Here is a 27,335-nt window from a genome sequence, read left to right as displayed (position 1 = left end):
TAGCAGTAAACCAGGATTTTATTGCAAGAAGGCAATCGGTGAGGGAAGAGGGAGGAAGCGAGGAATTTGGCTTGGTGGAGATGTAGAGCTGAGTGTCGTCTGCAATGGAAGTGAATCTTGTTTTTACGGAGGATCTGACCAAGAGGGAGAAGGTAAATGAAAAATATAGGGGGTCCTAGGATGGAGCCTTGGGGCACACCTGTATTGACAGGAACTGTGTGGGAAGTAAATCTTTTTAATTGAATAAATTGGGTGCGACCAGAGAGGTAACAGTGAAACCAGTTGAGAGGTATGTCTGTGACACCTATGGCGGACAGCCTGTCTATGAGGATGGTGTGAGAGATCGAAAGCTGAGCTCAAAGCAAGTAGGAGGAAGATGGAAAGTAGGCCGGAGTCAGCTACCAACGCTACCTTTTCGGATTTCAGTGTGAATCCACAGTTTTAGTAACAGTTGAGGTGCAAAATTAAAGAACTGCTTTTGCAAAAGCTTGTTTCTTCTAGTGATTCACATTGCATTCAATGTTATTTCTCAAGTGACTTCTTTTAAATTAGGAAAAAAGTGAGGATGCAGATTTATTGTCTAAAACACAAAAGGACTTAAGAAGTGACATCCCAAAGCAATTTGGTTTTACTACATTAGCTGCAAAAATTAAAATAAGAAATGTGTCTGGGTAAATGTGAATGCCCATTTGTGTTTTTCTAAATAAGTTGATTGGCTCATCACTTTAATCTGTGGACAACTATTGCTTCCAGCTGGGTGACCAATACCTGCAAATTGAGTAAAATGATAAGCAAACGTGTTTCCAGTCTTTTACAAACACTCTATTCTACCCATAAAATGCACACGGCAAAGTGTTGTTGTTATTTCCTCGATTCCGTTTTTACAAAAGTGAAACAGAAATTGTGGGGTTATTTTCATGTCCAAGAAATAAGGTGCGTTAAAAGGAAAATAGCTAAATATTTGAAACAACCTGGTATTTTGCCAAATTGGAGCCGGACCAAGCGGAACCTAAAAACAAACAGACAACCATTAAGTCTCATCCCCTACTACCACAATTTGATTGCCCTTTTTTAGAGTCCTACTCCGATAATTTTTTGCTCTTTTTTAAAAGCGCTCCCAGTCGTCTTTTAATTAAGAAAATGCTGTTTTTAGGCAAAATCAAAAAACCTGTGTTGTTTTTTAGAACACAGTCAACACAAAGCGGCAGGAGCTTATTAGAAATTCACCTCTAAATTGGGGGTGGGACTGTTGGTGCAGAATAAGCCTGCCCCTGTCTCCTGACATCCCTTTGTTTACACGCTCTTCCACCAACTTACAGCCCCTCAAAACCTCAACCTAACATTACTGATGCAGCAAAAACAGCGAGCTTAATCAGAGCTATCCAGTTTTCAGCCAGATGAGGAATATATAAGGGTTAATGGCCGACGAAGTATGCATTATCACTTTTTAACGCACGCCGTGGAAGCCTTCAGTTCAGCAAAGCAACCGTAAGAAATTATTAGTAACCAGTTTTAAGTCCTTAATTCTTGTTTTTTTCCAATTTGGATCGCTTTTCTCACAGAACGCAAACTATTTGTTAAGTGGTGTGGCGTGGCGCCGCACCACGTTGCAAATAGTCCGCGTCGCCCCGCACCACCACTGCAGTCAAGATTCGCCGATATAAGGCGATATACATATGCTGATCTTTCCAATGGGTTGAATAAAGCATCAGTTCAAAGTTTTTGTTCAAATGATGAAGCAAAATGTTGTTTTAAAGAAACTGGCGCAGTGATACAAAACCTTTAAGCTAGGTGACCGGAACTTCTTTTTTCACCGTGCGGTTATCCTGTGGTATATCACTTATTAACGCACACCTAGCAGCCAATCAGAATCGAGTATTCACCCGGACCATGGTATAAGAAGACATTAATATATCTAGTTGTCTGAAAGTGGATGCATCAGAATCCAGCAGAAGGATGGTGCTTGTGGCTTGCCATTGTACAAGCTTTTTCTTCCAACTGCATTTTTTCGTCAGCTCCTGATCCACAAAAATTTTAAAGAAGTACTTAGAAATGCAGTTTTAAGCTTAATATTTTTTACTTATGTCCTTGATTGTCAGAAAAATCCCACAAGAACCTGTTTAAAACGCATATAACATGATTTTTTTATCAGGGTGGGTCTTTAACAATGTGGGGGCAACGTCTGACCCTAAAGAAGAGAAGGCAGATCAGGGTTAAAATGTCTGACGACTGCAACCCCGAGGCTGGATGACCTACATGTTACACTTTATCCATCTGGCTGCACACATTTACAACCCTACAGGCTGTCTCTCAAAGCAGCAGGTAACCGCTCATAACAGATCCTGTAGACTGTCTTTAACAAACACAGTCTAACTCACCTTAAACATTGAGTGCAGCCATCTATACCACTAATCCATAAATTTGAAAACAAAAACATTACAGTTGAAATTCTTACACAGCAGCAATAAAGTTATGGTTTGCAGTTAATTCAGCAGCATAAAGCTAATAGACTATTAGAGCTTTCTGCCTGAGGTAGCCTTTTCTCTCTTCACAAAAAGAGGTCCATCAATCACTTTCATCTGTGATCCTCTTGCAGGCGGCTGTCTGTGCCCTCTGTTGCAGAGAGCGAAGGCAGCATCACACGGAGCTAAAGTTGTCATGTTAAAAATGAAGCGATCGCTATTTCACGTGGCTGTCTGCACATTCTTCCTTTAGTTTTTTTTTTTATATATTTTTTTTTATACTGATGCGGTCACTGAGAAAAATAAAAGAAGCACCTGGAGGGAGAGAGCAAAGCTGCTCCATCTTTGTTCTTGTCTTCTTACCTGGAGGACAAATGATAAGAAAGGGTTCAGAGGAGAGCAGTATTTTTAAGATTAAGCTTTGCTGGGGGAGACTTTTGGTTTTAAGGTTCACTTTTCATGCCTGCCTGATTTACATCCCATTAACAAGTCTCTTTGAGATATGTCTGCAGAATCAATTGTAAAAAGAACATCTACAATGCGAGAATGTGAGTAAATCAATTTAATTGTTTGCTTTTTTACAATTTTTTTGCTGAAAATGTATGAATTTATTTTATTTTTTAAACAAAACCTGACTACGGCTGCTGCATAACCTCCTGCGCACAACCAGCAGAGGAGTTTTTATCCAGCACCAACACTTTTTCCTCAAATGTAACATTTTCTCCATCATCTCCCATCTCAACTGCTGAGCAAACAACCTCTCCAGGGTAATCAGCAATGTTTTGTTCCAGACCACTAAGATATTTTATTTGAAACCATCCATATGGAGCAGTTAGAAGCATATACAGTATATATAGCATGTGTATGTATTTACTTGAAGAGAAATGTTCCTGTTTCTAAACTAACAGGGTGAAAAAAGACGTTTGGTCTCAGTTTAATGCACCTTTCTCATCTGCGCACCTGCTTACTGAATGATGGTCTTTCTACTGACAAATATATGAAAAGCTGCAGCAGAAATTCCTTCCCATCTGTCACATAAGACTCCAGATTCATTCACACCATCAGAATTAATTAGATAAAACCAGTAAAAACAAATGCAGCCAATCAATTTTGAAGTCCCCAGTGGAGGACTTAAAATATTTTTCTATTAATTTAGGATTCATTCCTCCATCTGGCAATGATAAAAGAGTTGTTTGCTGTTTCCTGCGTTGCTGTCACGTAACTTAAGTGAGTTGTGAGGCTCAGTGGGAGGAGGAGGAGGCTGGACCGGACAGCCAGTAGCTGAAGGAAGGCAAAAAAATGGGATTATTTTTCTTGGGGGTCTGTCATATGCCATAGACTGCCTCGTTTGTCTGCCCCAACTCCTTTGTTTTGCACTAGACTCGCTGTTCATTGAAGAGGCTGCAAGAGCAAGAGACAGACAAAGAAAGACAGATAATGGAGCTGTATAAGCTAATTATTATGGTGAACCATGTTTATTTAATGTACCACTCAAGAGGAAAATAGATACAGAAGCATTTAATATCTGCTGAGGATAGAAAAATGGAAGAAAAGCAGGTGCAGCATATGAGTGGAGGAAGATGCAAGGCTGAGGCTGCACAAATACACATCTCTTTCCCTTTTTTTTTTTACTCCAAATTGGCCCACAATTCCAAAAGAGCTGTGTTGACCCAGTTTATCTCCCATGCAGGTGATTAATGCTACAACTGCAAATAAAGGTCACATTGAGAGGGAGGGGAGCCACAAAAAGAGCTGGGGGAGTTTTGCAGGATCTTTGTAATTCCCTGAGAAAATGAGTTGTTCTTGCAAAGCATCAGTTAACCTATAAAGGACGCAGAGAATATTAGAATTTTATTTTTATTTAATTTTTTATTTGTGGCCAACATCCCTCAAGTGGATTCCAATTCCACCAACCTGACCTGAACACTGTGACCTGCAGCTTGGTAAGCTTCACATAGCAGCACATTAATCAGCCCTCCACCTGCTGCTGCAACCTCTGGTTTGTGCGGCGTTCCGACAACACCTGAAACACGGAGTGCTGCAGACAAATATAGGCCAAGATGGTGGAGAATAGCTGCGGGTCAAAGGAGTCACAGAAACTGTATGAGTGACACTTGGTACCAATATGGCAGTTATCCTGTCAGTGAGCCGGGTGTCAAACGCGAGGACAGACAGGCTGCTGGTGAGAAAGGAAAGTTAAGACTGGGTAAACTCAAGAGCAGATGTGGTGAGATTAAGATGACAAGATTATTGTACAGATATTTGGAAAACAGAATAGCAGCAAAAATTTGAAAATGTATCCAAATGTGAGGTCAGGCATACAGCTCTTTGGGATTGTGAGATTTGTACGAAATCAAACCATAATTGTTTGTCAAGCTCAAATAATGAATTTGGACTTGGATTCATCAATCCATCACTTTTGCTTTAAATTAGTGTTTTCCAAATAATCTTTGCAGTTTTTGGTGCAGTAAAATGTGTGAGGGCCAACCAATCGGCTGGCATTCTCTGAACCCTTATAAAAACATTAAATGCTGATGAACTATTCGATGCAATGCTTTGTTTTTTTTCACAATTGGATAATTTTCAATTCTTCACATAAAAGAAAATATATCAAAATACATTTTTTTACCAAAATTACAGAGAATTTTGTCTGTTTGGAAAAAATATTGTCAACATTAAATCTGGGTTCACATGTAATGTGACATAATATTCTACATGAAATGCTGACTATTAACTTCTAAATGTAAACCATGTGAACAGCAAATTAACATGATTTTTTTTTTTTTGCTCAGAAGTACCAAGCACTTTAGTTTTGTTCACAGAATGCAAGAAATTATCACAATAGGGTCCAGCGAGAGTGTTGCCACAGGTTTGCAAACAGTTTATGACAGAATGTAGCCATTTAAAATCAAAAAAATCGAACTGATCATTCGCAAGGAATTATTTTTATAATGTACTGGGGGCTGCAAATGGTTGATTTTATGACAGGAACCTGCATACCAGTAGAAACATAAATGCAGACCACATTTGTCCCAAGGACCAGACTTTGGACATGCTTGCTTTAAACAAAGTTGCAGTTGTTTTTTTTAACAAAAAGAAGACTGGGAATCCAGAGTGATTCTGAATCATAAAATAATAAAAAGAAAGCAGAGTTTCTCTCTATAGGAATTCCCTGTTGCCTAATGTTTTTCAAGTGTTTGTTTAGAAGTGCAGAGACAGCCAGTTTTTTGAAAGTGTCAACTGCTTTTGAAATTGGGTGGTTTCATAACCACCAGCCTATGTATTTTTACTGCCACTAAAATATTGCATTTTAAAAGGATTTCTATTTTTTACAGCCCCATAAAACTGCTTCTTTGGAACTTTTTCAGTGGAGCTGTATCTACATCAAAGATCTGTGAATAGAAATGGTTTGCTTTTGTAGGAACTGCCGTCAGATGGCTGTGTGAGGAAGCGTTCCTTTCCAAATCTGTATTTAAATAGAACAAAAAGAGTAACTCCACTTCATTGCCTTTGTTTACTTACTTTGTGCGGTTATCTAAATTATTATCTCTGCCTTCGGCGTGTTACTGAAGCACATTCCTTGAGGTATTCCACAGCCACCATTTCTCTTCCAGAGAAATTACTTGGCTAAATGAAGCAATGATTTTCTTTATATGTGCCAGCTGTAGCTCAAATGGGCTCCGGTTTGCCAAAAAAATAAAAAATCCATCTAGTTCATTTTTGTTGAGATGAGATTTAAGATGGATTGAGTGAACAGGGGCCCATTTGGGCTTTGATCTAATACTCTGGTAATCAAACCCAGTTTTGTAAGATTTTTTTTATGTTGTTTTTCATAAAATATACCATTTTCATAATTTGCTTTGAAGATAATCCAGTTTAATGAAAAGGCTCTTTGTGAAGAAGAAGTGCAGTGAAGGGAAAGTAACATAAAGAATGTCTTGAAAACCCACTCAGAGGAAATTGTGTTTTTGGTGTTTTAAACATGTCTTATTTTTTCTGATGATGGAGGACATATATTTAAAAAAAATAATCTCAAAATTGAATTTCTGAGTATTTTTTTTATTCAAATTGTTCTGGATCAGATGAAAAAATGCAGTTGGAAAAAGATAGTATTTAAATGCTGGGTGTGCCAGAAGCTCCCTGCTCCGCTCCATCCTGATGCATTCGCTTGCAGACGACTAGATCCATGGACATCTTCATTTTCTTTGTTCAAGCTGGCATCTGGCTAAAAAGCTTTATAGCTTCAATATTGCTTGCCATTCTTGTTGCACTTGTAATGTCAGGTTGGGGTTATGAGGGGCTGTAATATAGCGGGAGAACTCGTAAGCAGAGGGCTCTCAGCAATGGGTAGTGGTAGGGGGTCGGGTTCCTCCATGCCAAAGGTCCCTCCCACAACACCAGGAGCAAATGTCTAATGAACTGCTACCACTCTACAGAAACTATGTCCTAGAAGATTGCATAATTATAATTAAAAGCCCGCTGGGAATGCTTTTACAATAGATTAAAAAAAAATGATCGGAGTGAGACTTTAAAGACTTAACTGTACACATTTTTCACTGATCTCTGATGCCACCAATCTGATTCTTTTTCTTCATCCTCAGGTTAATGGGAAGGAGTTGTCCAAGTCCAGCCACGATGAGACTGTGGAGGCCTTTCGGGCTGCCAGAGACCCCGTTGTGGTGCAGGTCATCAGGCGTACCCCCAGCGGCCACCCACATGGCCTCCCTCAGGAAATCCATGTGGTGGACGTGTGCACTCAGACCGACATCACCTTTGAACACATTATGGCTCTGGCAAAGCTCCGACCTACAACCCCCCCAGTGCCTGACGTCTGTCCCTTCCTGCTCTCTGATAGGTATTCCTCACAAAATACCCCAGCTTAAATAAACTCTTAAACTAAATTTTAACATCTGCATGACTGCCAATAAATAATGAGTTTGTTTTACAGCTTTTTAAAAAATTTAACCTGATTTACCAAGAAACTCTGCAGTTCACTGCCACAAAAGTGACCCAGATTCTTTGTTGTGTCCTTGTTTTGACTTTGGCTGCAGCTCGATAATTAGGAAGAGAAAGAAAAAAAATCAGCACAAATGTTGGTGAGCCATGAAGCAGAAAAAACACGGCTCATACAATTATGATCACAAGCTGGGAAGATTTGAGCAAATGTGCGACTAATTGACTTACCAACCAGCTTCTTGTTGTATTTTGACATATTAAAGAATTGTATGATAAATGAGCCTTTTAGCATCCTTGACATTTGCCTTCACCAAAAGGACACAAACAGGAAAAAAAAAAGAAATTCCTGCTATAAACTGCAGCTTGAGGGGAAATTAAGAATGATATCACTTTGCTGAGACTGTTGTTAACTTTTAAAGGAACATAAACGGTCTATAATTATATCTAGCTGGTGACACACTGTGCTCTAATTAAACTTTTACTCTTTTTTTCCACTTTCAACTTGTCGTAGAACCATATGGTCACCAGAAGCAGCAGTTCAGATTGCACAACATCCTTATATCTTTCCTTATGCTGACTGCACTTTACAGGTCATTTTGACGGCAAGCGTCTGCTCTCCTGTCAGCGTTTCCATAGCAATGCCGTATGAGAAAAATATGTTGTGCTCCTTGATCAAACACATTAGAGTCATGAGTTCTACCTGAATGACGACTACAGTTGATCAACAAATAAATGAATGTGAGCGTTTTGAGTGTTGATTGGGGTTACCCTGTGCAAATCATTTCTTTGAGCTCAGAAAAATATATGACATTATGCTGTCAGTGTGTTCAGAGGTAATAGAAAGAATACAATCTCAGATCTGCAATATTTTTAACTTGCAAGAAGTGTGAAAAGTAAATACATTTTGAATTTTTATTGCAGTAGATGTATTCAGAAAATTGACATTTTCATTCAGTTTCTGTTTTTCTCTGAGGAGAAGTAAACTGGGAATGGGGAACATTAGGGATGGAAGAACTGGGTCCAGCTCGCCATAAATGCAGCAATTTGTGTAATAGAGGTTTATGGCACATAACAAAGACATTAGAATGCAGCATTTTGCTTATTAGATAAGTAATTCCAACCATAATTGGCCTTTTCAAAACATCATTTGTTTCCATATTCCAATATGGAAGCCTAATTCGGCCGCTCATCCATGTTGGTATCATTACAATAAAAAAAAGAAAGAAAGAAAACATTCATTAAAAAATATCACATTGATGATTGTTGTGGAGAAATATTTTGCACATGTACTTATTGTCACCGTAGAACTCCCTACAGAGGCTGTTTGCCATAACTGGAGCAGCTTGGAGCCTCTATTAAGACTCAAGTAAGGTTTACAAGGTGATTAAAGCAAATGGGCTACTAAAAAAAGAAGAACTGGCAACACTAAACAGCACATAGAAACATCCCCAGGCCCCGTCCAAATGTAATCAATAAGCCCAATAAAATTCACATTTTCCGCTCCTCATCTGTGATCAGGTGTCCGAACCGATAGAGAGACAGCTTTTTGACATTTTTATGGAATGATATAAATGTTTGATGTCGTACCTTTGTGGCTAGACTCTGAAATTGGGTTTGTGTTCTTTAGAGCGGCTGGTACGTCTTGATATCTGAAACATATTGAAGTGGTGGGACGTTTATGCTTTTAGAAATGAAATTTGAAAGTATTGTCTTATCCGTCAGAAAGACAGGCCTTGAATGCATCTCTTAAAGTTTTCAGAGCTGTTTTTTTTTTATTTCTTTCATAGTTTTAGTCTGCAGTGATTATCTTGTGTGGCACCACAGCTGGTCATTTTGTTAGACCCTCACAATGCTGTTTTGTTTGGTAAGGGAAGGAGTCACAATAGAATTACACGGTACAGTGTGGGGGGTTCGGTCTGTCAAGAGAGGAAAGCAAATTACAGAGTCTGGATATGCTGTTATTAAAAATGAGCCGCACATTTTTGTCACTCACGCTCCAGCGACAATGAAAGCCCTTGACAAATCCTTTATTCTTGTGATTTCAGCGAAGGCAAAAGCTACCAAATCGTGTCAAGTTAAATTTTTGGGCATTATGAAAAGAAATGAGGGCAAATGTCTCGAAGACACTCAAACTCTTTCCTCTCTGATTGTCTTTTTTTTGTCTTTCCTCCTGACAGCTGTCATTCACTTCATACAATGGAGCAGGATTACTTTGAGGGGACAGACTACCTTTCAGGTGTTCCAGCTGAAGGAGACCGGACAGAGGAATATGAGTATGAAGTATGTGACAAATACTTTTGTTCATACAAGTATGATACCTTTATAGAAGATTCATTTTGAATTACACAAGTTTGTGTAACACACAATATTATGACTTTTTTTTGTTTAATCATCATTTAAATGTAATAGTTTCAGCTCTTAAAAACATCTTAGGCTTCTAGATGGTTTTAGTTATAGACTAAATAATGCTAACTTTTTGGAAAAAATAATTACTTCAAGTATTTGATATAGAATGACGAACTGGCATTTTGGCCAGGCCTGTCGCACTGCAGGAGCTGGGATAAGCTCCAGCAACCCTATGACCCCAAAAGGTATTCATCGTGTTCAGAAAGTGGATAAATTGATAAGCAATGCAAAAAAAAAAAACTTGCCCCCTAATTTTAATATAATTCATATCATTATTGACAACGATTAAGAATCCTTCAATAAAAGCTTCTTTAAGCATTGCAAAATGAAATCTTGATTGTTTGAAATCAAATTGTTTGCTTTGCCCCTGTATTGTGTATTTGGGCCAATCTGGGTTGTCAGCACCCTGGCCTTGGTCAGAATCCACACTGTTTTCATGCTATAGCAAGAGGAAATTCTTATTTTTGGAAAAATCCTTAAGAATACCTCATCAACAATAATCAAATTTTTGATCCTTCTGTTTGTCATGGACTTCCATTTGTTCTCATTTGCCACCCTTACAAAGTCTTCTGGCCCCCTCCCAACCCTGCCCATAAAAAATGTCCTAACTCAGCCACTGGACGGTATTTTTTTTTTACCGACAAAGAAAATATATTTTTTTAAATTGATTTTGAATATTAAACTTTCTCCAAAATGTGAGTCTACATTCCTTCAACACATCATACTGTATGTCATGACTCCTGGAAACACGCAAACAACACCCGACTTAGAATGCTGATCCCTCAGGAGCCCCTCATTTGAATAAAGCTCTTTTTCTGGAGGAATGATTTCATAACTTTTTCTTTTACGGATAGGGAATAAAATGGTGCCAGACAATTAATGTCATTAAAAAAATCAAAATAGGCTATATGGTGCAGCTTTTATTGTTTCTGACAATGAAGACAAGAAAAAGTAACGCCTCAAAAACACGCGACACGTATAAATTAATTTAAATGTCATTTATCTATCTATAGCCCCTTTCTCTGCTTACTGCTTTTCTCCATCAGTCTTTGTTTCCAAGTCACTGAGGAGCGAGCATTCGCAATTGAGGGCCACTCTGATGTATGATGATTGCTCTGTTTTCCCTCCTTTTATTTGTTCAATTGAATTTGTTCTGAATGTTTCCACTCACTGAGTGTGAGATGTCTTTTCACATTAGAAAAAGGTTGGGTGTCTTTAATTCAGATTTTAAATCCAAATATGCAATAAAGCACTTTAGTGCATCAATGATGTTTATAAATCTCATTCTGTGTGTCTGAACTGCCGACTATTTACATGTTTTGTTTACATGATATGAGCTGAAAACTCTATCTTATTATGGTAAGGAGCTACTAACAAGCTATTTTCACCATTGTTTATTCAGCCTAAAAGGAAGTCTTAGCAGTATTTATTAGATGTCCTTTACTTCACTTGGCAGGATTTATTTCCTATTGTGCTATTCCTATTTATTTCCTATTCCTATATTGTGCTCTTCATTTTGTGAAATTATTTTATTTTATTATTATATTATTTTGCGAGATTACTTCTTTCTTGCATGTTTGCACTGAATAGTGAGCGGCTTTAATTTCACTGCATGCGCGTGTGATGCGAATTGTACATGTGTACAGTGACAATAAAGGCATTCTATTCTATTCTATTCTATTCTATTCTAACCACATGAGTTACCACGGCCCTGTGGAAGTTTCCTATGTAGCAGCTCTGTTTTTATTTGTAGATTTTCTCCACATCTTCATTTGTTGTGACATTTGTGGGTCTTAAAATACACCTGCCTAGTCTTGCAATTTCAGGCTTTTACATAATGGGTTTTCGGGAACTGCGGCAGCACTGTGTCAGTGGTTCAGTGATGATTTCTGGCTTGTTCTGAGAAAGATCTTCAAGCCTGAATATAATCTTGTCTCTCTGTCAGCTCGTGGCACTCATCCATGCATTTGCAACTGCTTTTTCAATTACTGGTAATCAAAGGCATGATTATTATGACAGCATGCTATGTGCTTTGATGGTGGGCAGCAATCTTCCACTTAATCACGCCATCACAGTCATTAATTTACTGTCAGCCCTTGTCCCTGTGCCGCGCCAGAGAGCCAGAGAGCTTACGGGGAGAACAGAGGGGAAAAAAATCAAAAAGTAAAGGGGGAGGAGGGGAGACAGAGATTGGTGAACGTGCTTTTGATGGTTTGGGAGACAGTCACCCTTGACTAAGCCATTTGAAGAAGGTGTTTTTTCTCCACTCAAAAAACAGTAAAGCTGAAAAAGTGTCTGATAAAAAAGAAAAGTCTGGCAGAGACTTGTTGCTTCAATACCCTCTAATGAGACCAACGCTCTGCTTTCTCTGGGTCTAAAGCTGCAGCTCTGCAGCTTTACATCAAGGTATTAATTAGAAGTGACTGTCGAGTTGCAGACACACATCGTGCGGCACCTGCTTTGCTCTTGGCTTTTAATTTGTTTGGACTTAGTTCTTTTATAGAGATGTGACACTGAAGGTGCTATCTATCATTCCCTTCTGTCACTCTCACACACCTTCACACGTCATCTAACATGCACAATGCCTGCTGTCTGCAGCATTCCCTCTTATTTTATGGGGGTAAAGTTTTACCAACTGCATAAGGAACTTTTTATCATAAAACACCCACTCCGATCATAATTTGATCCATTTAAAAACCGTTTCAGTGTTCTTTTAATTATGATTATGTACTGTAAAGTTGCTGCTGTGGGGGTTGCTCCTGCTGTTGTTGCTGCTGCTGTTGATATTTGTGGAGTGCATTATTGATCTGCGACTGCTGAAGAGCTGCCGCTGCAGCTTTTTTTCCCACCAAAATCCCTAAAAACCTGTGTTGTTTTCTAGGACACAGTTTCTCCAGAGCAGCAGGAGTTCAGCAGAAACTTGCGTCTGAGTTGTGGGCAATACAGTTGATGTGGAGCAGCACCGTCCCCTCCCCACTGCTGAGAACTCTGTTTGTCCTGCTAGCTTACAGCCCCACACAACCTCAATCTAACATTACCAGTGCAACAAAATAGCGAGAAATACTGGAGCTATCCAGCTGTACACTTTTGAGCCAGATGCCAGCTCAGAGGAGGAAAGCAAAAATGTCTGCATTAATCCAGCTGTTCCTAAATCACAACTTAGAAATTCAATTTTGAGATTTTATCTTTTTCTGTATGTCATCCATTGTCAGAAAATGCCTCAGGAACATGTTAAAATGACCTAAAACATAATCTTCATTGGATTGGATCTTTAAGGTATTGCGCACAAATGAACTGCCGGTTACATTGCATCTTCACAAATCACTTCACTAATAAAGAGACCATCATTTCTAAAAGAGTCAATCCAAGAACCTAGTTTTATGTAAACTACAGGTTGTTAAAAACCTATTTTATAGAAAAATCTATTTTTCTCACATCCAACTAAAACTGAAAGGTGTATTTCAAAAAACATTTTGCCAGTTTTTTCAGCTCTTTCTTGTCAATTCTCTCCATTTTTTAATAATGTGCAAAAACCAAGAGTGCATGACAAAAAGTTACAGACATAATACTGTCACTGCATATGATGCATGTTATATTTTAAACTGTGGATGAACCTTGTATGTCTGCACGCACTTATATGCGTGCCTGTATATCAAATAGCTTTACATCCCTGATCCTCCGTGATCTAGATCACCTGTGAGTGTATTGAGAAACACAAAGCTCCAACATTTTGGAAAATATGACAGTACTAGTGTGTGTGTGTGTGCATGGCAGACAAAATCCTGGGTATGCCAATACCACTTTCTTTCCTTTATCTTATCCCAGCATGGTCAGGTTGCTAACCTTTCCCAATCCCCTCCCAAAGCAATGCCTCATCTAACATGTGTAACCCGTCGGCTACACTTGTCCCAGATGAAATGAATGTCTGAGTCGGTGTGAGACCTCTGTAAGCTCCACCAGAAACTATCCCTCTATCTCATTTCTCTGTGCCCGCTCCATCCTGCCCTCCACTCCACCACTTTGCTCCTGCTGCCGAGAGTCAGCGCTGCTGCTCTAATGAAACCTTGGACCAGGAGGCCATTTCGCACTTGATTCCCTCAAACACTCTTGATATGTTTCAGCGCTTGGAGAGGGGGCTACAGCCGTTTTATGTTGTGCTGCATGTTGTGGGAAGGGGAAATTGCAGAGTCTGTACAAAGGGGCTGTGTGCACATCATCCCCGGGGAAGTGTGAACAGTTTGTGGTTAATTTAGCCTCATAGCTTACAAGCTGCATTTGAAAGCATACAAGAGGAATTTATGGAGACAAGATCGACGTTTTAACAGCTTGTTGTTATCAATGCTTGGACGTTACAGCAGGGATGCAAAACATGTAATTATAGTTACATCATTACATTCTGCAACATGGACTAAAACCTGTGGTCAATTAACATTTACCAAACCTGCATTGATGAAACTCTCTCATCTGACATCTTCCATGATCAAATAGCTGCAGCATAAGAAAGGATGCTTTCACAGTTGGACCTCTGCAAGCATTAGGTCCTAAAAAGCTTGTTTTATGATCTTGAGCATATTAACTTCTCCATATGTTTGTAGTTATAGTTAATATTAACTTTGTCAAAAGGATCATTTAAAGACATAAAATAGCTTTGTTTATTTTTGTATAAATTCCCACCGCTTCTGTTTTTTTTTACACAGGAAGTTGAACTTTGCCGACTCAGCAGTCAAGAGAAATTGGGGTTGACTCTTTGCTACAGGACAGATGAAGAAGAGGACATGGCCATTTATGTCAGTGAGGTAAGATCATATCTTGCCCCTCACAGGTTTTTGGTTTAAATTAAGGTTCCACTCCCATAATCTATTGATCTATTGTCAGTTCCCATTTGTTTTTTTAAATATGGGTTTTAGCCAAAAATGTAAAAAACCTAGGACATAGTTTTTGTAGAGCGGCAGCAAGTCATTGGAAATTTATCCCTGAATTGTGGGCGGGACTGTTGGCATGGAGTAAGCCCGCCCCTGCTTCCCATCAACCCTCTGTTCACACTCTCTAGCTAACAGCCCTTCATACCTCCAACCTAACATCAGCGGTGCCAAAAAAATGGTGAGCAATAATGGAGCTATCCTGCTGTACCACTTTCCTCGGACGAGGAAAACAAAGACATTGATGAATCTATTTGTCTACAAGTAGATGCATCCGAATGGAGTGGACCAGGAAGCTTGTAGTCCGCCGATTATAGCTTCCACGTCACAGTTACAAGCTTTTTCCAATGGCATGTTTTCCTCTGCTCCTGATTCATTACAATTGGAACAAAGAAAGACTCAGAAATGCCTATTTAGGTTCAACTTTCGTTATACATGTGCTCAATCATCAGAAAAATGCTACGAGAATGTTTAAAAATCCCAAAACACAATTTTCATTCGAGTGGGTTTTAAAAAGAATTGCAGTATTGTATTGAACTGTAGGAAATAATGGAGTAAATAAAAACATAAAAAAATGTAAATTTATGTTTAAAAAACTTTGGGGTTTTTACAGCAATGCATAGTTATTGGGCTGCAGTCACATTTTGTTTAGCAAAATTAGATATAAATACATTTTTGACAATGCTGGAGCCTTTAAATACCTTCAAAGTAGTTTTTTTTTGTGCACTCATGAATTTATAGACATGTTCATACTTCTCCCTGAGTTTGTCTCTTTCTTCTTTCTCTTTTATGTGCACTTGACAGAAATTCACTCAAGAAAATGGCTCATGGAGGAATTCAGTAACACATCTTTCAGTCAATGGATCTAAATCATTTTTTATCCTAATCAAGATGCCCAAAGTAACATGTTTATTTCATTCGATGGTTGTGGGGAAAAAAACAACAAAGAGTTGCAAGTCCATTGGTTGAAAATAAATGAGCTAACCACAATTATTTATGATTTAAAAAAATGACAAGAAAGACAAAAAAACAACTCTTGATCTTGTGTGGACCTGGTCCACGCTGAAAACGGATTCTCAGATCATGCAAACAGTTCACCACAGGTAGAAAAAAACACTCTAGAGAACTAAAATGAAGTTCAAAGATTATAAATAATGATCTAGTTCCCTTTAAGACTGACTTTTCATTTATTTTACATCAAAATTGGTCTGTGAAGGTTCATGTTTGGACATTAACACAGTAGTATCCATGGGGGAAAAAATGCTCATCTGTAGTTAAAACTGCTCAGCTGGGACGGGACAGTGCCCTCACTCATAAAATAAACTGAAATCTTATCAAAGTTAAACCTGGATAAGCTCTTTATGATGCAAGTCATTGCTCTGTCTGGAGATGAAAGAAGTCCATTCCTTTTATATGAGACAGTGAGAGTTTCATCATCTTACTTTGTCATGAAGAAGTCATGAGAGAAATCGGATCACTTTTGTCCGCTGTTTTATTATACAAGCATCTCCTTTAAAACGGTCTTCAGTAAAATACTCGTGTGTAGTATAAATCAGAATAAATAAATGTCAAAAAAAGTTGCATAATTGCCAAAATAATTGATTTATATATAAAATTCACAAAAAAATAAAAGTATATTCTGTTTTGTTTTCTGACATGCCTCAAAAAATAACAAATTCTTCTGAAACCTGCTGTTTTTCTTTAGCTATCAAGAGTGAAAAAAATCAAATATTAATACTCTCGAGGCAAAACTTCATGCATATTCTAAAAATACTTGGGCTCTTTGAAGTCTCACATTTGCATATTATACTCTGTTGTTGAAACCGACAATCATCATTTCCCCAGATCAGAGCACCCAAGTGAAGTGTTGCAGCCACTGAGACTTCTTTTGCAAACTAAAATAGTTGTGACGTTTAATATTCATTTTTGTAATTTATGATTTCTTCTAGTATTTTAGTGCATCGCAGGATTCTTTATTGGCTGCAGTACTTCAAAAGTGAGCTCCATCAAAACAGAAATGACATTGGTGAACAGGCAATCTGACTGCGGCGCAGAATAAAAATCAAACCAAAACAAACAGATAAAGAAAAGAGAAGAAAAGGGACCAAACAAACTCAAATAAAGCTTTTGACATCTTATCCGTATTAAATAACCAAGTAAAAGCAGTATTGGGCTCTCTTTTTTCCTCCTTTTTAAATGAATTGAAACACACTTTTCTCGCAAATCTTTTGAAGTTTTAATGAACATACAAGGTGTTTAGGAGCTGAGCAAATGATAACACTCACGTCATGATTAGGTGTTTGTTTCTTTGAGGAAAAAAAAACAAAAGGAGAGCGTTCTGCATTCAGATGAGGTGTAAGGATGCATCGTTTGCTCTGATCTTTCCAGACTTAATGGCTCTTTTTAGATCTCATCCAAAAGTGTTGTTGTCTTTAGACAGAAAAAGAGATTAAATTTGTGCCAGAAGAGTTCATTCTCAACAGTGGGACTTTTGTTTGTTTTCAGTCCAGTTCTCCGTCTTTCTTAAATTTTCTCTTGGATCTATTATTCAATTTTTATTCTATAGCATCAGAAAGAAAGTGTGAAGTTCGGTGTACATGGGGACTAAACTTATTCAAAGTTTTACAGAAAGAAAGAAATACACTCACAGGCTATTTTATTAAGTACACCTTCCAATACCGGGTTGGACCCCCTTTGTCTTCAGAACTGCCTAAATCCTTGGTGCCACAGATTCAACAAGGTACTGGAAACATTCCTGAGAGAGTTTGGTCCATAATGTCATGACAGCATCACACTGTTGCTGCAGATTTGTCGGCTCCACATTCATGATGCCAATCTCTCTTTCCACCACATCCCAAAGGATCTCTATTGGGTTGAGATCTGGTGACAGGAAAAACACTGCCTTCTGTTTTTTTTTTTTTTTTGTATCAGAAGCGAACCTTAAGGAGGGTTTTTCCCTCAGACGGATCAGTCCCTTGTGTAGGAGTGAACTATCATAAAGATGGAGAGCTTGCTGCTTCTTCATAGACTGCATTAAAAGAAAGTAAAATAAATGACCACATGTACAACTGATGAAAGGGTCCTGCCCTCTTGTTGACAGTCTCTATACACAGGAGCAGCACTGGGATCATCCACTTTGGCTCATTCACAGGGCTTTTGATTATGGTTGTGCTTCATAAACTTCCCGGGAAATACTGAAATTTTCAAAGATGACAAAACCATTCTTATTTTAATTCAGCATCTGCTCAAGATTGAGGGTGAAAGTATATTTAAGAAATATTTATATTCTTTTTGTCTTAACAGGTCTGTCCAAACAGCATTGCTGCCAATGATGGACGGATCCGAGAGGGGGATCGCATTTTACAGGTGTGGTGAGACTTACTTGTGGGCCTTTCCAAACCCAGCGACTCTCATTAAGCAGAGCATAAAAATCCTCATTTTTTGTTAATTTTGCCATCCTCCTCATTGTCTCCCTACACAAGAGTGCATTTATGTTTAATGGCAGCACATTAAAGGAGGAACCTGCGCACGCTGTGACTGTTACTGGAGGTAAAAATGTCCCCTTGGCTGTTTTAGTTACCGACTCAGCATCAACTGGGGTTTTTTAAGAGTTATGCTTTAGGATGATGCTGAGCTTCAGTTCTTTGCCTCCTGTGGGATATCTGAGAGGCTGTGACTGCTATTAGCCTTTGACTTCATCTACAGGCTTGAGAGCAGAGAGCCGTATTTGTCAGGTTTTATGGCAAGATGATGTGCTATCTGAGGATTACTGTGGGAGGGTGATTGTTTTTGAGAAAAAGGAGTAATAGCCTTTGGTTTTAATGTTAAAATCTCCTAATGGATTTACTTTTTGCCACTTGCATACAGCTTAAAAGCCGGACTCCAACATCTCTGATAAGATCTCCTACTTAAATTGTTAGGGAAATGGCATTTGTGCACTTTCTACCAGACAAAGCCACCATGGCCATTAAATCCTTCACTTTTCTGCTCAGTCTTTTGCTTTCAGTGTCAAAATATCCGCGTTATCCTCTGTGCATTTTATATCAAAGGTAAGGGGAAAAACATTGCTACCTGCAATTTTTTCTTGTTTGTTTACTTAAACAAGGGAGGCTGTTCAGGTAGGAAGAAATAAGGCTTAAAATGTATTGCAAGATTTACCGGACCTAAACACACAATTCCGTCTTCTATTGACTGTTCCCAACTTTTACTTTCCCTTCCCTCTCTTTTTCCTACCCCTCTAGAAAAAAGAAATTGGAGGTGTTGCACTTTTCACAGACTTTCACTTTACTTTTTTTATCTTTGAACAGAAAAAGATTTTACTGAAAAAAACATTTGGTTAAAAACACTATTTAAACTTAATCTAAACTTATGTATGTGTCTGTTTCAGGGTGTGTTTAGTAAGATAAAAATAAAATAGTAATAGATAAATATAGTATATAATAGTAATAATATAGTATATAATAGTAATAGATAAAATAGTTAAAATAGTTAGTATATTTATTTACAATAACATTTAATCTTGTTTACAACTTGCAAAAAACAAAAACAAATATTTTAACAGAACGTTGTGTTGCTTTCAAAATCACTTCAACATTAATGAGCACAAATAGAATGAATCTGTATATAAGGCACATCAGATTATAAGGCGCACTGTCGTTTTTTGGAAAAAAAAAAGGCTTTTTACCCTTGTGCTATCCTAGGCACTTTGACGTTGGGAGTTGGGTCATCTAGACCCACTAGACAGTGCGCTGAAACTTTTTTCTTCAATGATTTGTGATCTTCACTGGTGTCCATGGATTACATGAAATCTTCATGTAGGGAGAACACGTCAATGTAAGGGTGGGGTCATCTAAGACAGTGTTTTTCAACCAGTGTGCCGCGGCACACTAGTGTGCCGTGGGAAATTGCCCTCATTCACTGATCTAAAAACATTTTCCATCTCCAGGAAATCAGCTCTGTGTTCATCCAAACAGGCCCTGATAAAACACTGAGTAGTTAGGAATATAAAAGATCTTAAAATGACTTTTTCTTTGTGTTTATTTAATTCTATTAAAGACATTTTGATAAGAATCACGGTACCGCGATATAGCTGCAGCTATAAGTGTGTAAGGAAAAGTCCCGCCCCTTTAACTGTCTCTGCCAATCATTCTTGAAGGCTTAATAACATGTCATCAGTCTGACCAATCAGAAGTGCTTAAAGTCTTCACTTCCTTGTTCTTAATTCTGCTGATAAAGTCGCTCAGTTCTAACAAAAATACCAGCTAAAGCTCGTCTTTAGCTGGTGGTTCATGTCTTAGATAAAACAGCCGCAAATTCCTGCTTTTTCTGCCACAATTATCACAAAAATCCACGTGAGATTGCGGGGGGGGGGGGGGGGGGGGGCTGTCAAACAAAACAGACCATGAATTTCTGGGTTTGTTTTTTTTTGGATGCTGGTGTGCCGCGGGATTTTTGTCAAGGTTAAAGTGTGCCGTGGCTCAAAAAAGGTTGAAAAACACTGATCTAAGATAGCACAAGGGTTATGTGTGCCTAATAATTCTGAAAATATGGAACATGATCGCGTCAAAAAATTGGTGAAATTGCCTGATTGTGTTCATCATAATATGTGCCGCCGATCTGATTCAGTGTGCACAGTAAGGATGTGTAAGCATCTCCTCACATTATTATCTAGCAGTGACACGGCCATACATTTTCTCACAAAAAGATGGAAGATGTCTGTCAGAGGCCAGTTAATTGTTCAGCTAGATGTGCTGGAGGACACTAGGGTGAACGCAGCAGCTCTGCTGGCCCCCAGCCACTTTCTCACCGATAATTACTGCCACGTCCAGGTTCACACAGCAAGGAAAGCAGGAGGGCGTGTTTTGAAAAAAGAAGTCTTTCATACTGTTTGGTTTTTTTTCATTGATTTTCCAAGCCTTGGAGTTAGACTGTGTTTTTTATTACTCGTGTGGTAAATAATGACGAAGACTATCGTGTTTTTTTGTCTTCAGATTAATGGCCAAGATGTCAAAGACAGAGAGGAAGCGATGGCGGCACTCTTCAACGACGAAAGTAGGAACATCGTCCTCCTAGTTGCCAGACCTGACATGCAGGTTAGAAACCCCCACCAATTTCTGAGGAACAGTCATGAAGGTTTTTGATCTAAAGTATGTTTGCTCAGAGCAAACCTTGGCACTCTGGGGTTGCCAACCATCCCCTCCTCCCACTGCAGAGACATCTAAGCTACCACAGGGACACCTCATCATGTTTTATTTTTATGTAGCACCACTGTAATTGACTTCCAACGGTAAGCCATAAAAGCTAATGGCATGCTAATGTGAACTCAGTTCAGACCCAAGGCCGAGGAAGAATAAGTGGAAGGATTCTGCTGCAGTGCAGATGAGCAGGAAACAGCAGTAGATTATTCGTAATTAAATGGGTCTTTTGGTAGTAAATGTGAAGTCATCAGATATAGATGCCATTTGGTTCACATCAAACCAACTGATGGATGATGTGGAGCAAAAAAATTAAAAGTTCTGCTTTTATAGACCTGTTTTACTAGAAGCAGTTTTACTGTGTCTTGGAGAGGAGGCAGACGCATCAATATTAGTCAAAAATGACTTTGTGTCTTGTTTAGAACCATGCTAAGGCTTTTCTGGAAATCCCATTTGGGGCACCCATTTGGAAAATTCAGTTATTTGTTTTGAGACAGTGTGTCGCCACATGCTCTTTGCTTTGACAAGTAATAAAACTTTCTAACGCATTCCCATATGCTTTCCCTCTTCATTCACCCCCAGCTGGAGGAGGCCTGGCTGGACGACGAGCACAGTGAGTTCCTGGAGCAGCTCAAGATGGAAATGTTGGAGGAGCAGCAGAGAGAGGAGATGGAGTTAGCTGTGCTACAGGAGGACCAGGAGAACGAGCAGGTCCGGACAGAAACAGCCAGCTAGTTGTCAGCAACAAGATAACAAAAGTTAAACACAAGAATTTTGTACTTTCTTTACTTTCTTCAGACTCTAAAATCAGTGAAAAACTAAGAGACTTATTTTCAGATGTTCATACTAAATGATAATATTACAATGCCAGCAACTCAGAGTTTTTAATGGTGAGTATTTGCAAAAATGGCAAATAAATTAACTAACCTGTGACTCAAGAAAACTTTTTTTTTTAAACAAATATATTAGTAATAATTTTATGTTTTAGATGTTTTTGAGAAAATAACATCCTGCAAAAAAATGAGACTTCAGAAGCTTTAAGGTATCAGAACAGAAATGTAACTTCAAGACAATTCAAAACAGAGTAAGGAAATACAAAATTAAAAAATTTAATATAAAAAAATGTGGAGTTTTTGAAAATCTAAAACTGTCTGTAGCACTATCTCCTCACAGCAAAAAGGTCCCGGTTTTAATCCCAGGTGGAACCTTTCTGTGTGTATTTGCATTTTCTCCTCATGAGTCCACGGGTTTTTCTCCCACAGTCCAAAAACATGCTTCATAGGCTTGGTGATTTTTCTAAATTGCCCCATAAGTGTGCGTGTGTGTGGTTGTGTGTCTTTGTGTCGCCCTGTGACAAAGAATCCAGGTTGTACCCCGCCTACGGCCAACAGTAGGGTACACTTTGGGATAAGCTCCAGCATCCATGTGGCCCCAAAAGCTAGGGTTTAGGCTGGTTAAAAAAATGGGTGGATGAATAAAACTGTCTACATCAATGCACAGAACATCATCAAGACAGGACATTCAACTTACACATGCAAAATACAAGTCATTTAAATCATAATTAAGCAAAGTATTAATGACAGCTAGCATGTAGCACATTTGTTGTGCATGTTTGTCAAATACATGCCGTTTAAAATACAAGTAAATAAATAGAGGCATGAAACCCTGACACACCCTGAAATAACTAAAAAGTTGTAGCTGCCACAAAATTCAAATGAGATCATATATACATCCTGAATATGTTTCCAAAACGTATTCAATTAACTAAAACTCCCCTAAAAGCTTTGTTAAAATGCTTCTTAAACAAACTGCTTCCCAACCAGCAAGGCCGAAGTGGGGCCAATATGGTTTAAAAGTGGGCAGAAAATGTGGGCCCTGAATGGGTGTGTTCACAGTTTTTTTTGGTGGCCCCACCTGTATTTGTCCATATTGGCTTAAGCGGGCACTCAGTGGGCTGGCTCGCTATACTGTGCAGGGATGTGAATTCCGCTGCTCAGGGTCCGGCAGAGCATGCGAGCGGCGCCGCCCAGGGGCCGGCAGAGCCAGCTACCGTGTCCACTGAGCCACCACGGAAACTGTGGACAAACCCATTCGGGGCCCACATTTTCTGCCCACTTTTGAACCATATGGGGCCCACTTGGCTTTGCTAGCTAGGTTCCTTTAAATATGTTGCACTTTTTGACAATACATTATTACATTATAACTGTATATAATTAAACTAATATTACACCTTTCAGAGAACTGAAGACGACAGGCCCTCCTGCTCCACAGTGCCTCATCAAAGGGACAGTATGAAAGACAGAAAACCAAGTTCAGAGCATAACGTTTTGGCGCAAATTCAGAGACGCCTGTCCCAGTGCCTCAGAGACAATCGGAACTCTCGCTGCACTGCCAGTTCCACAAGACTGGAGGAAAACGACGAGGAAGAGGAGGACAACATAGAAACTGAGAGTGACAGTTATCGGCAACTACTGGAGCTAAAATGTCAGATACGCAACAGCGGCGAGTATGACCTCTTCTACAGCCGGCGCAGCACCATCGAGTGCAGTATGGCAGAGCAGAGCAGCGTACAGCACGAGCTCCGCCTGCTCAATGAGGAGCTGCGCAGCATCGAGCTTGAGTGTCAGAACATCATGCAGGCTCATAAGCTTCGGAAGGGCCAGGAGTCTCCAGTAAAGGGCCTTTCCGCGCCTTCCCCCAGGGGTCCACACTGTGAAGAGTCCACAAGGGGCAAGCTGGCTGACATTAATGAAAGGCTGGAGAAATCGGACAAGGACAGCTCCAGTGCCTATAACACTGCAGAGAGTTCGCGGAGTACTCCTCTGGCGATGGATCGCTCCCCCGAGCACTCGCTCCAGAGAATGGTGAGCCTCACTAACCAGAGAAACCTGTGCAGTGGACTTGCAGGTCCCTCAGTCATTACTGCAAGTCGTGCTCCAACAGTGGGGAAGGGCAGCAGCCCCGACCACAGCAATCCTTCAGAGACAGACCAGATGCCTCAGGCTGAAGACGAAAGCAAAAAGAAAGTTACACAATGTACCTCTCAGATTCCTTACTTCTCTCCTTCTCACAGTTCCCAGCAAAGGCAGGTTAACATCCCGGCTCATGCCAGCCATTACCAGAGCTACATGCAGCTAATCCAGCAACACTCAGCTGTGGAATACGCTCAGAGCCAACTCAGCCTCCTTAGCATTTGTAAAGAGCCTCAGCGACCTATTAATGAGCCCAAAATGGAGTGGAAGGTCAAAATCAGAAGCGACGGCACTCGTTACATCACCAAGAGGCCTGTAAGAGACAAGATCCTGAGGGAGCGAGCCTTAAAGATTAAAGAAGAACGCAGTGGCGGCATGACTACGGATGATGATGCCATGAGTGAAATGAAGATGGGGAGGTACTGGAGTAAAGAGGAAAGAAAGCAGCACCTTGTCAGGGCAAAAGAGCAGAGGAGGAGGCGGGAATTCATGCAGCGTAGTCGACTGGAAAGCTTGAGGGAAAACCCGCAGAGCAGCAATGAAGGTCGCAAGGAAGTCAGCATCATAGAGCTCAGCCACAAAAAGATGATGAAGAAACGCAACAAGAAGATCTTGGATAGCTGGATGACGATCCAGGAGCTGATGACTCACGGTGCGAAGGCGCCCGAGGGTGCAAACGTGAACAATGCCTTCCTTTCAGTCACTACTGTATAAAGAAATATACCCTCATGCATTCTACCTATGTGGTACTACATACTTGCCTCGTTAAATGTGGCATTTTTATGAGGACAATATGAATATTTTTCACACTTTGTAATACAAAAAATGCATTTTGTAAAGACTATCAGTGGCATCTCATTTTATCAATGTTTTTTCAAAGACACACCGCTCTGGAAGAAAAAAAATTTCTATGAAACTATGAGAATGCATTTATTTGTTTAGTTTCTCAAGTTTTTTTGGTGTTTATTTTTTTTCTATTATGCCTGAGGTTGTATGACCATTTGGCAGTGGCTGTTCTTTTTCTTGTTTTTAAGTTAACAAAATACAATTTAACCTCAAACTTTCAAAGTGCTTTTATAGGGAATACAGTTGATGACATGATTTCATGTTTCATTTCATTTCATCCTATGCATTGACAATGCTAAAAAAAATAAAAATAACTAAAAATGTGACACCCACCTAAACATGGCAATTACACTTTTATAAATGTTCAAAATTACATAATAAAAGCCATTTGATCCTTTTAGTCAGCATGACCTGAGAAAAAAACAGGTTCACAACCTATAGTCAAGTTTTTTCAGCTAGAAAATATTAAATTAAAGTGGCTAAGCATTTGAATTAAAGTCTCACTCTGATCATCTTTTGAGCTATTGTAAAAGCGTTTGCAGTGGTCTTTTAATCATGTTTATGTTGTTTTTAGCCAAAATCAAAGAAACCTGGGTCGTTTTTTAAGACATAGTTTGTGCAGAGCGGCAGAAATTTGCCTCTGAGTCCATCCATGCCTCCAATCATCCCTTTCTTTACATTCGCTTACTAGCTTACAGCTCGTCACAACCCCAGCGTACAAGCTTTTTCCATTGGCGGTTTTGCATCTGCTCCTGATTCACGATTTGAATAAAAAAAACACTTGGAAGTGTAATTTTAGGCTTATTTTTCTACATAAATGTCCTCCTTCATGAGAAAAATGCCTCAAAAACACCAAAAACACAAATTTCATCAGAGTGGGTGACTGTTGTCTTTGCAAAGTATGTGAACTCATTCAATAAACCACCAGTGTCATTACAATTCTGTGAAACAAAATTGTTCGTTTGGTTTGTACTTTTCTTTTTTAATTTAAATTTTTAATCTTTTTTTCCCTGTTTGAGATGCATTTTTTTCCTTTTTTTGTGGATGCTCATTTTGTGGTAAAACAGGCCTGATCTTTATATAGACCTTCAGCTTTAATCAATGAATTTAGTTTGCTGTTTTATTTTGCAGTGATTCTTTTTCTCCACATATAATGTCTGAAATCCTATGGACCTGCTTTTGGCTTTTAACTATTTTTTCTACTCTCCTTTACTCACAACAGCCTAAACAGTCAAACATCAAAGGTGCATTAAGTTCTGTGACTTCCTACACAAAAACAGTATATTTCTGTACCACAAAGAGCTTCTGCTTTATTCTTATATCTTATGATTTTCTTTTCTTTTCTTTTAATGTGGAGATATTTTCAGATCCTGCAGAACTTATGTTAAAAGATCTCTGCAGTCACATTAAACCGATTGCCACTGAGCAGGACTCAGAACTCTTAAGGACTGGGGGACATCAAGAAATTGTCTTTTTTCAAAAGTCTTTATAGTTCAGCGACATGTATAGTACTCATTCCAAATGCCTCATTTTCATTAAAGTAATATAAATTTGACATTTTAAACTTCGTCCTGTATGTTTTGAGTCAATGTCTGATAATCTGATTTCGAGTAATGCATAAGTGGCCAATTTGTAGCAAGTTAAATAGTGTGATACTGGTGATGAAAATAAATTATTGTTTTTGGTATGAAAGTGCATTGATCTGTGTTGTTTTTGCTAAATGAAAACAAGGGCGTTGAACAACCAACATTTAGTCTTTCAGTTATTAGGTAAAAAAAAAAAAAAACTGAAAAAGAAAGGTTTAATCTTTTGTGACAAAAGGAAGGGAAAAGACATGGAGACGTGGATATGGGCTGTGTGCTGGTGAAAAATGGGCAAACTTGTATGTTGCTCAAACTTGTATGGCAAAAAATATTAAAGTTGTTGGTGAGCCTGTAAAGTAATAATGTTTTTCTATGGGCATGGTACAATAGGTCCTAGGAGGCTCCTTGCACAAAGCCTGTTAGTATTAATCACATTATAATTTGTGTGGGCATCCAGAAGTTTTTTTGGGATACTTACATATGAGCTGCACATCCTTACGTATCACCTGCACAACCCTAGCATGTAGCATTTGTGTGCGGTCATTGAAGGGCCATCACACGCACCTCACTGAGGACTAGAGCGAAGAGTAAGGCCACGCTACGACAGCGTCACACATATATTATAAATTTGTCCATCTTAGATTATCCTTACGCCACAACACATTTACCACACGCACAAAAATCGTTTTTACGATGTCCCTTAACCCTTGTGCTATCTTAGATGACCCCACCCTTGCATTGACGTGTTCTCCCTACCATGACAAAGGTGGATAAAGGTAGAAATATTTCATGTAATCCATGGACACCAGTGAAGATCACAAATCATTGAAGAAAAAAAGGTTCAGAGCACTGTCTAGTGGGTCTAGATGACCCAACTCCCAACGTTAAAGTGCTTAGGATAGCACAAGGGTTAAGGTGACCGCATGAGCCTCAAGGAAACTAAAAGACACACCTGCACTCCCTTTTAAGATCCAGCTCCTCTCTACAACCCTCAACG

The 27,335-nt window shown here is 39.1% G+C and overlaps 1 protein-coding gene across 2 annotated transcripts in view; it reads left to right on the top strand.

Annotated features, from left to right (window-relative positions):
- The window catches only part of LOC101159985 (PDZ domain-containing RING finger protein 4), a 133,955-nt gene extending 107,508 nt beyond the window's left edge, over positions 1 to 26,447 (top strand). For both annotated transcript variants that reach the window (XM_078948535.1, XM_023955661.2), the window contains 7 exons: positions 7,064 to 7,317; positions 9,596 to 9,698; positions 14,522 to 14,620; positions 18,047 to 18,109; positions 20,734 to 20,835; positions 21,520 to 21,648; positions 23,175 to 26,447. In XM_078948535.1, the coding sequence (XP_078804661.1) occupies positions 7,064 to 7,317; positions 9,596 to 9,698; positions 14,522 to 14,620; positions 18,047 to 18,109; positions 20,734 to 20,835; positions 21,520 to 21,648; positions 23,175 to 24,623 (2,199 nt within the window). In that variant the 3' untranslated portion in view covers positions 24,624 to 26,447. The remainder of the gene's footprint in view (positions 1 to 7,063; positions 7,318 to 9,595; positions 9,699 to 14,521; positions 14,621 to 18,046; positions 18,110 to 20,733; positions 20,836 to 21,519; positions 21,649 to 23,174) is intronic.
- Positions 26,448 to 27,335: the final 888 nt, after the last annotated feature.

The sequence above is a fragment of the Oryzias latipes genome, chromosome 6 (genome assembly GCF_053564925.1).
Source record: "Oryzias latipes strain Hd-rR chromosome 6, Olatipes_Hd-rR_3.1".
Taxonomy (NCBI): Eukaryota; Metazoa; Chordata; class Actinopteri; order Beloniformes; family Adrianichthyidae; genus Oryzias; species Oryzias latipes.
This window is presented reverse-complemented; position numbering and strand designations above follow the sequence as displayed.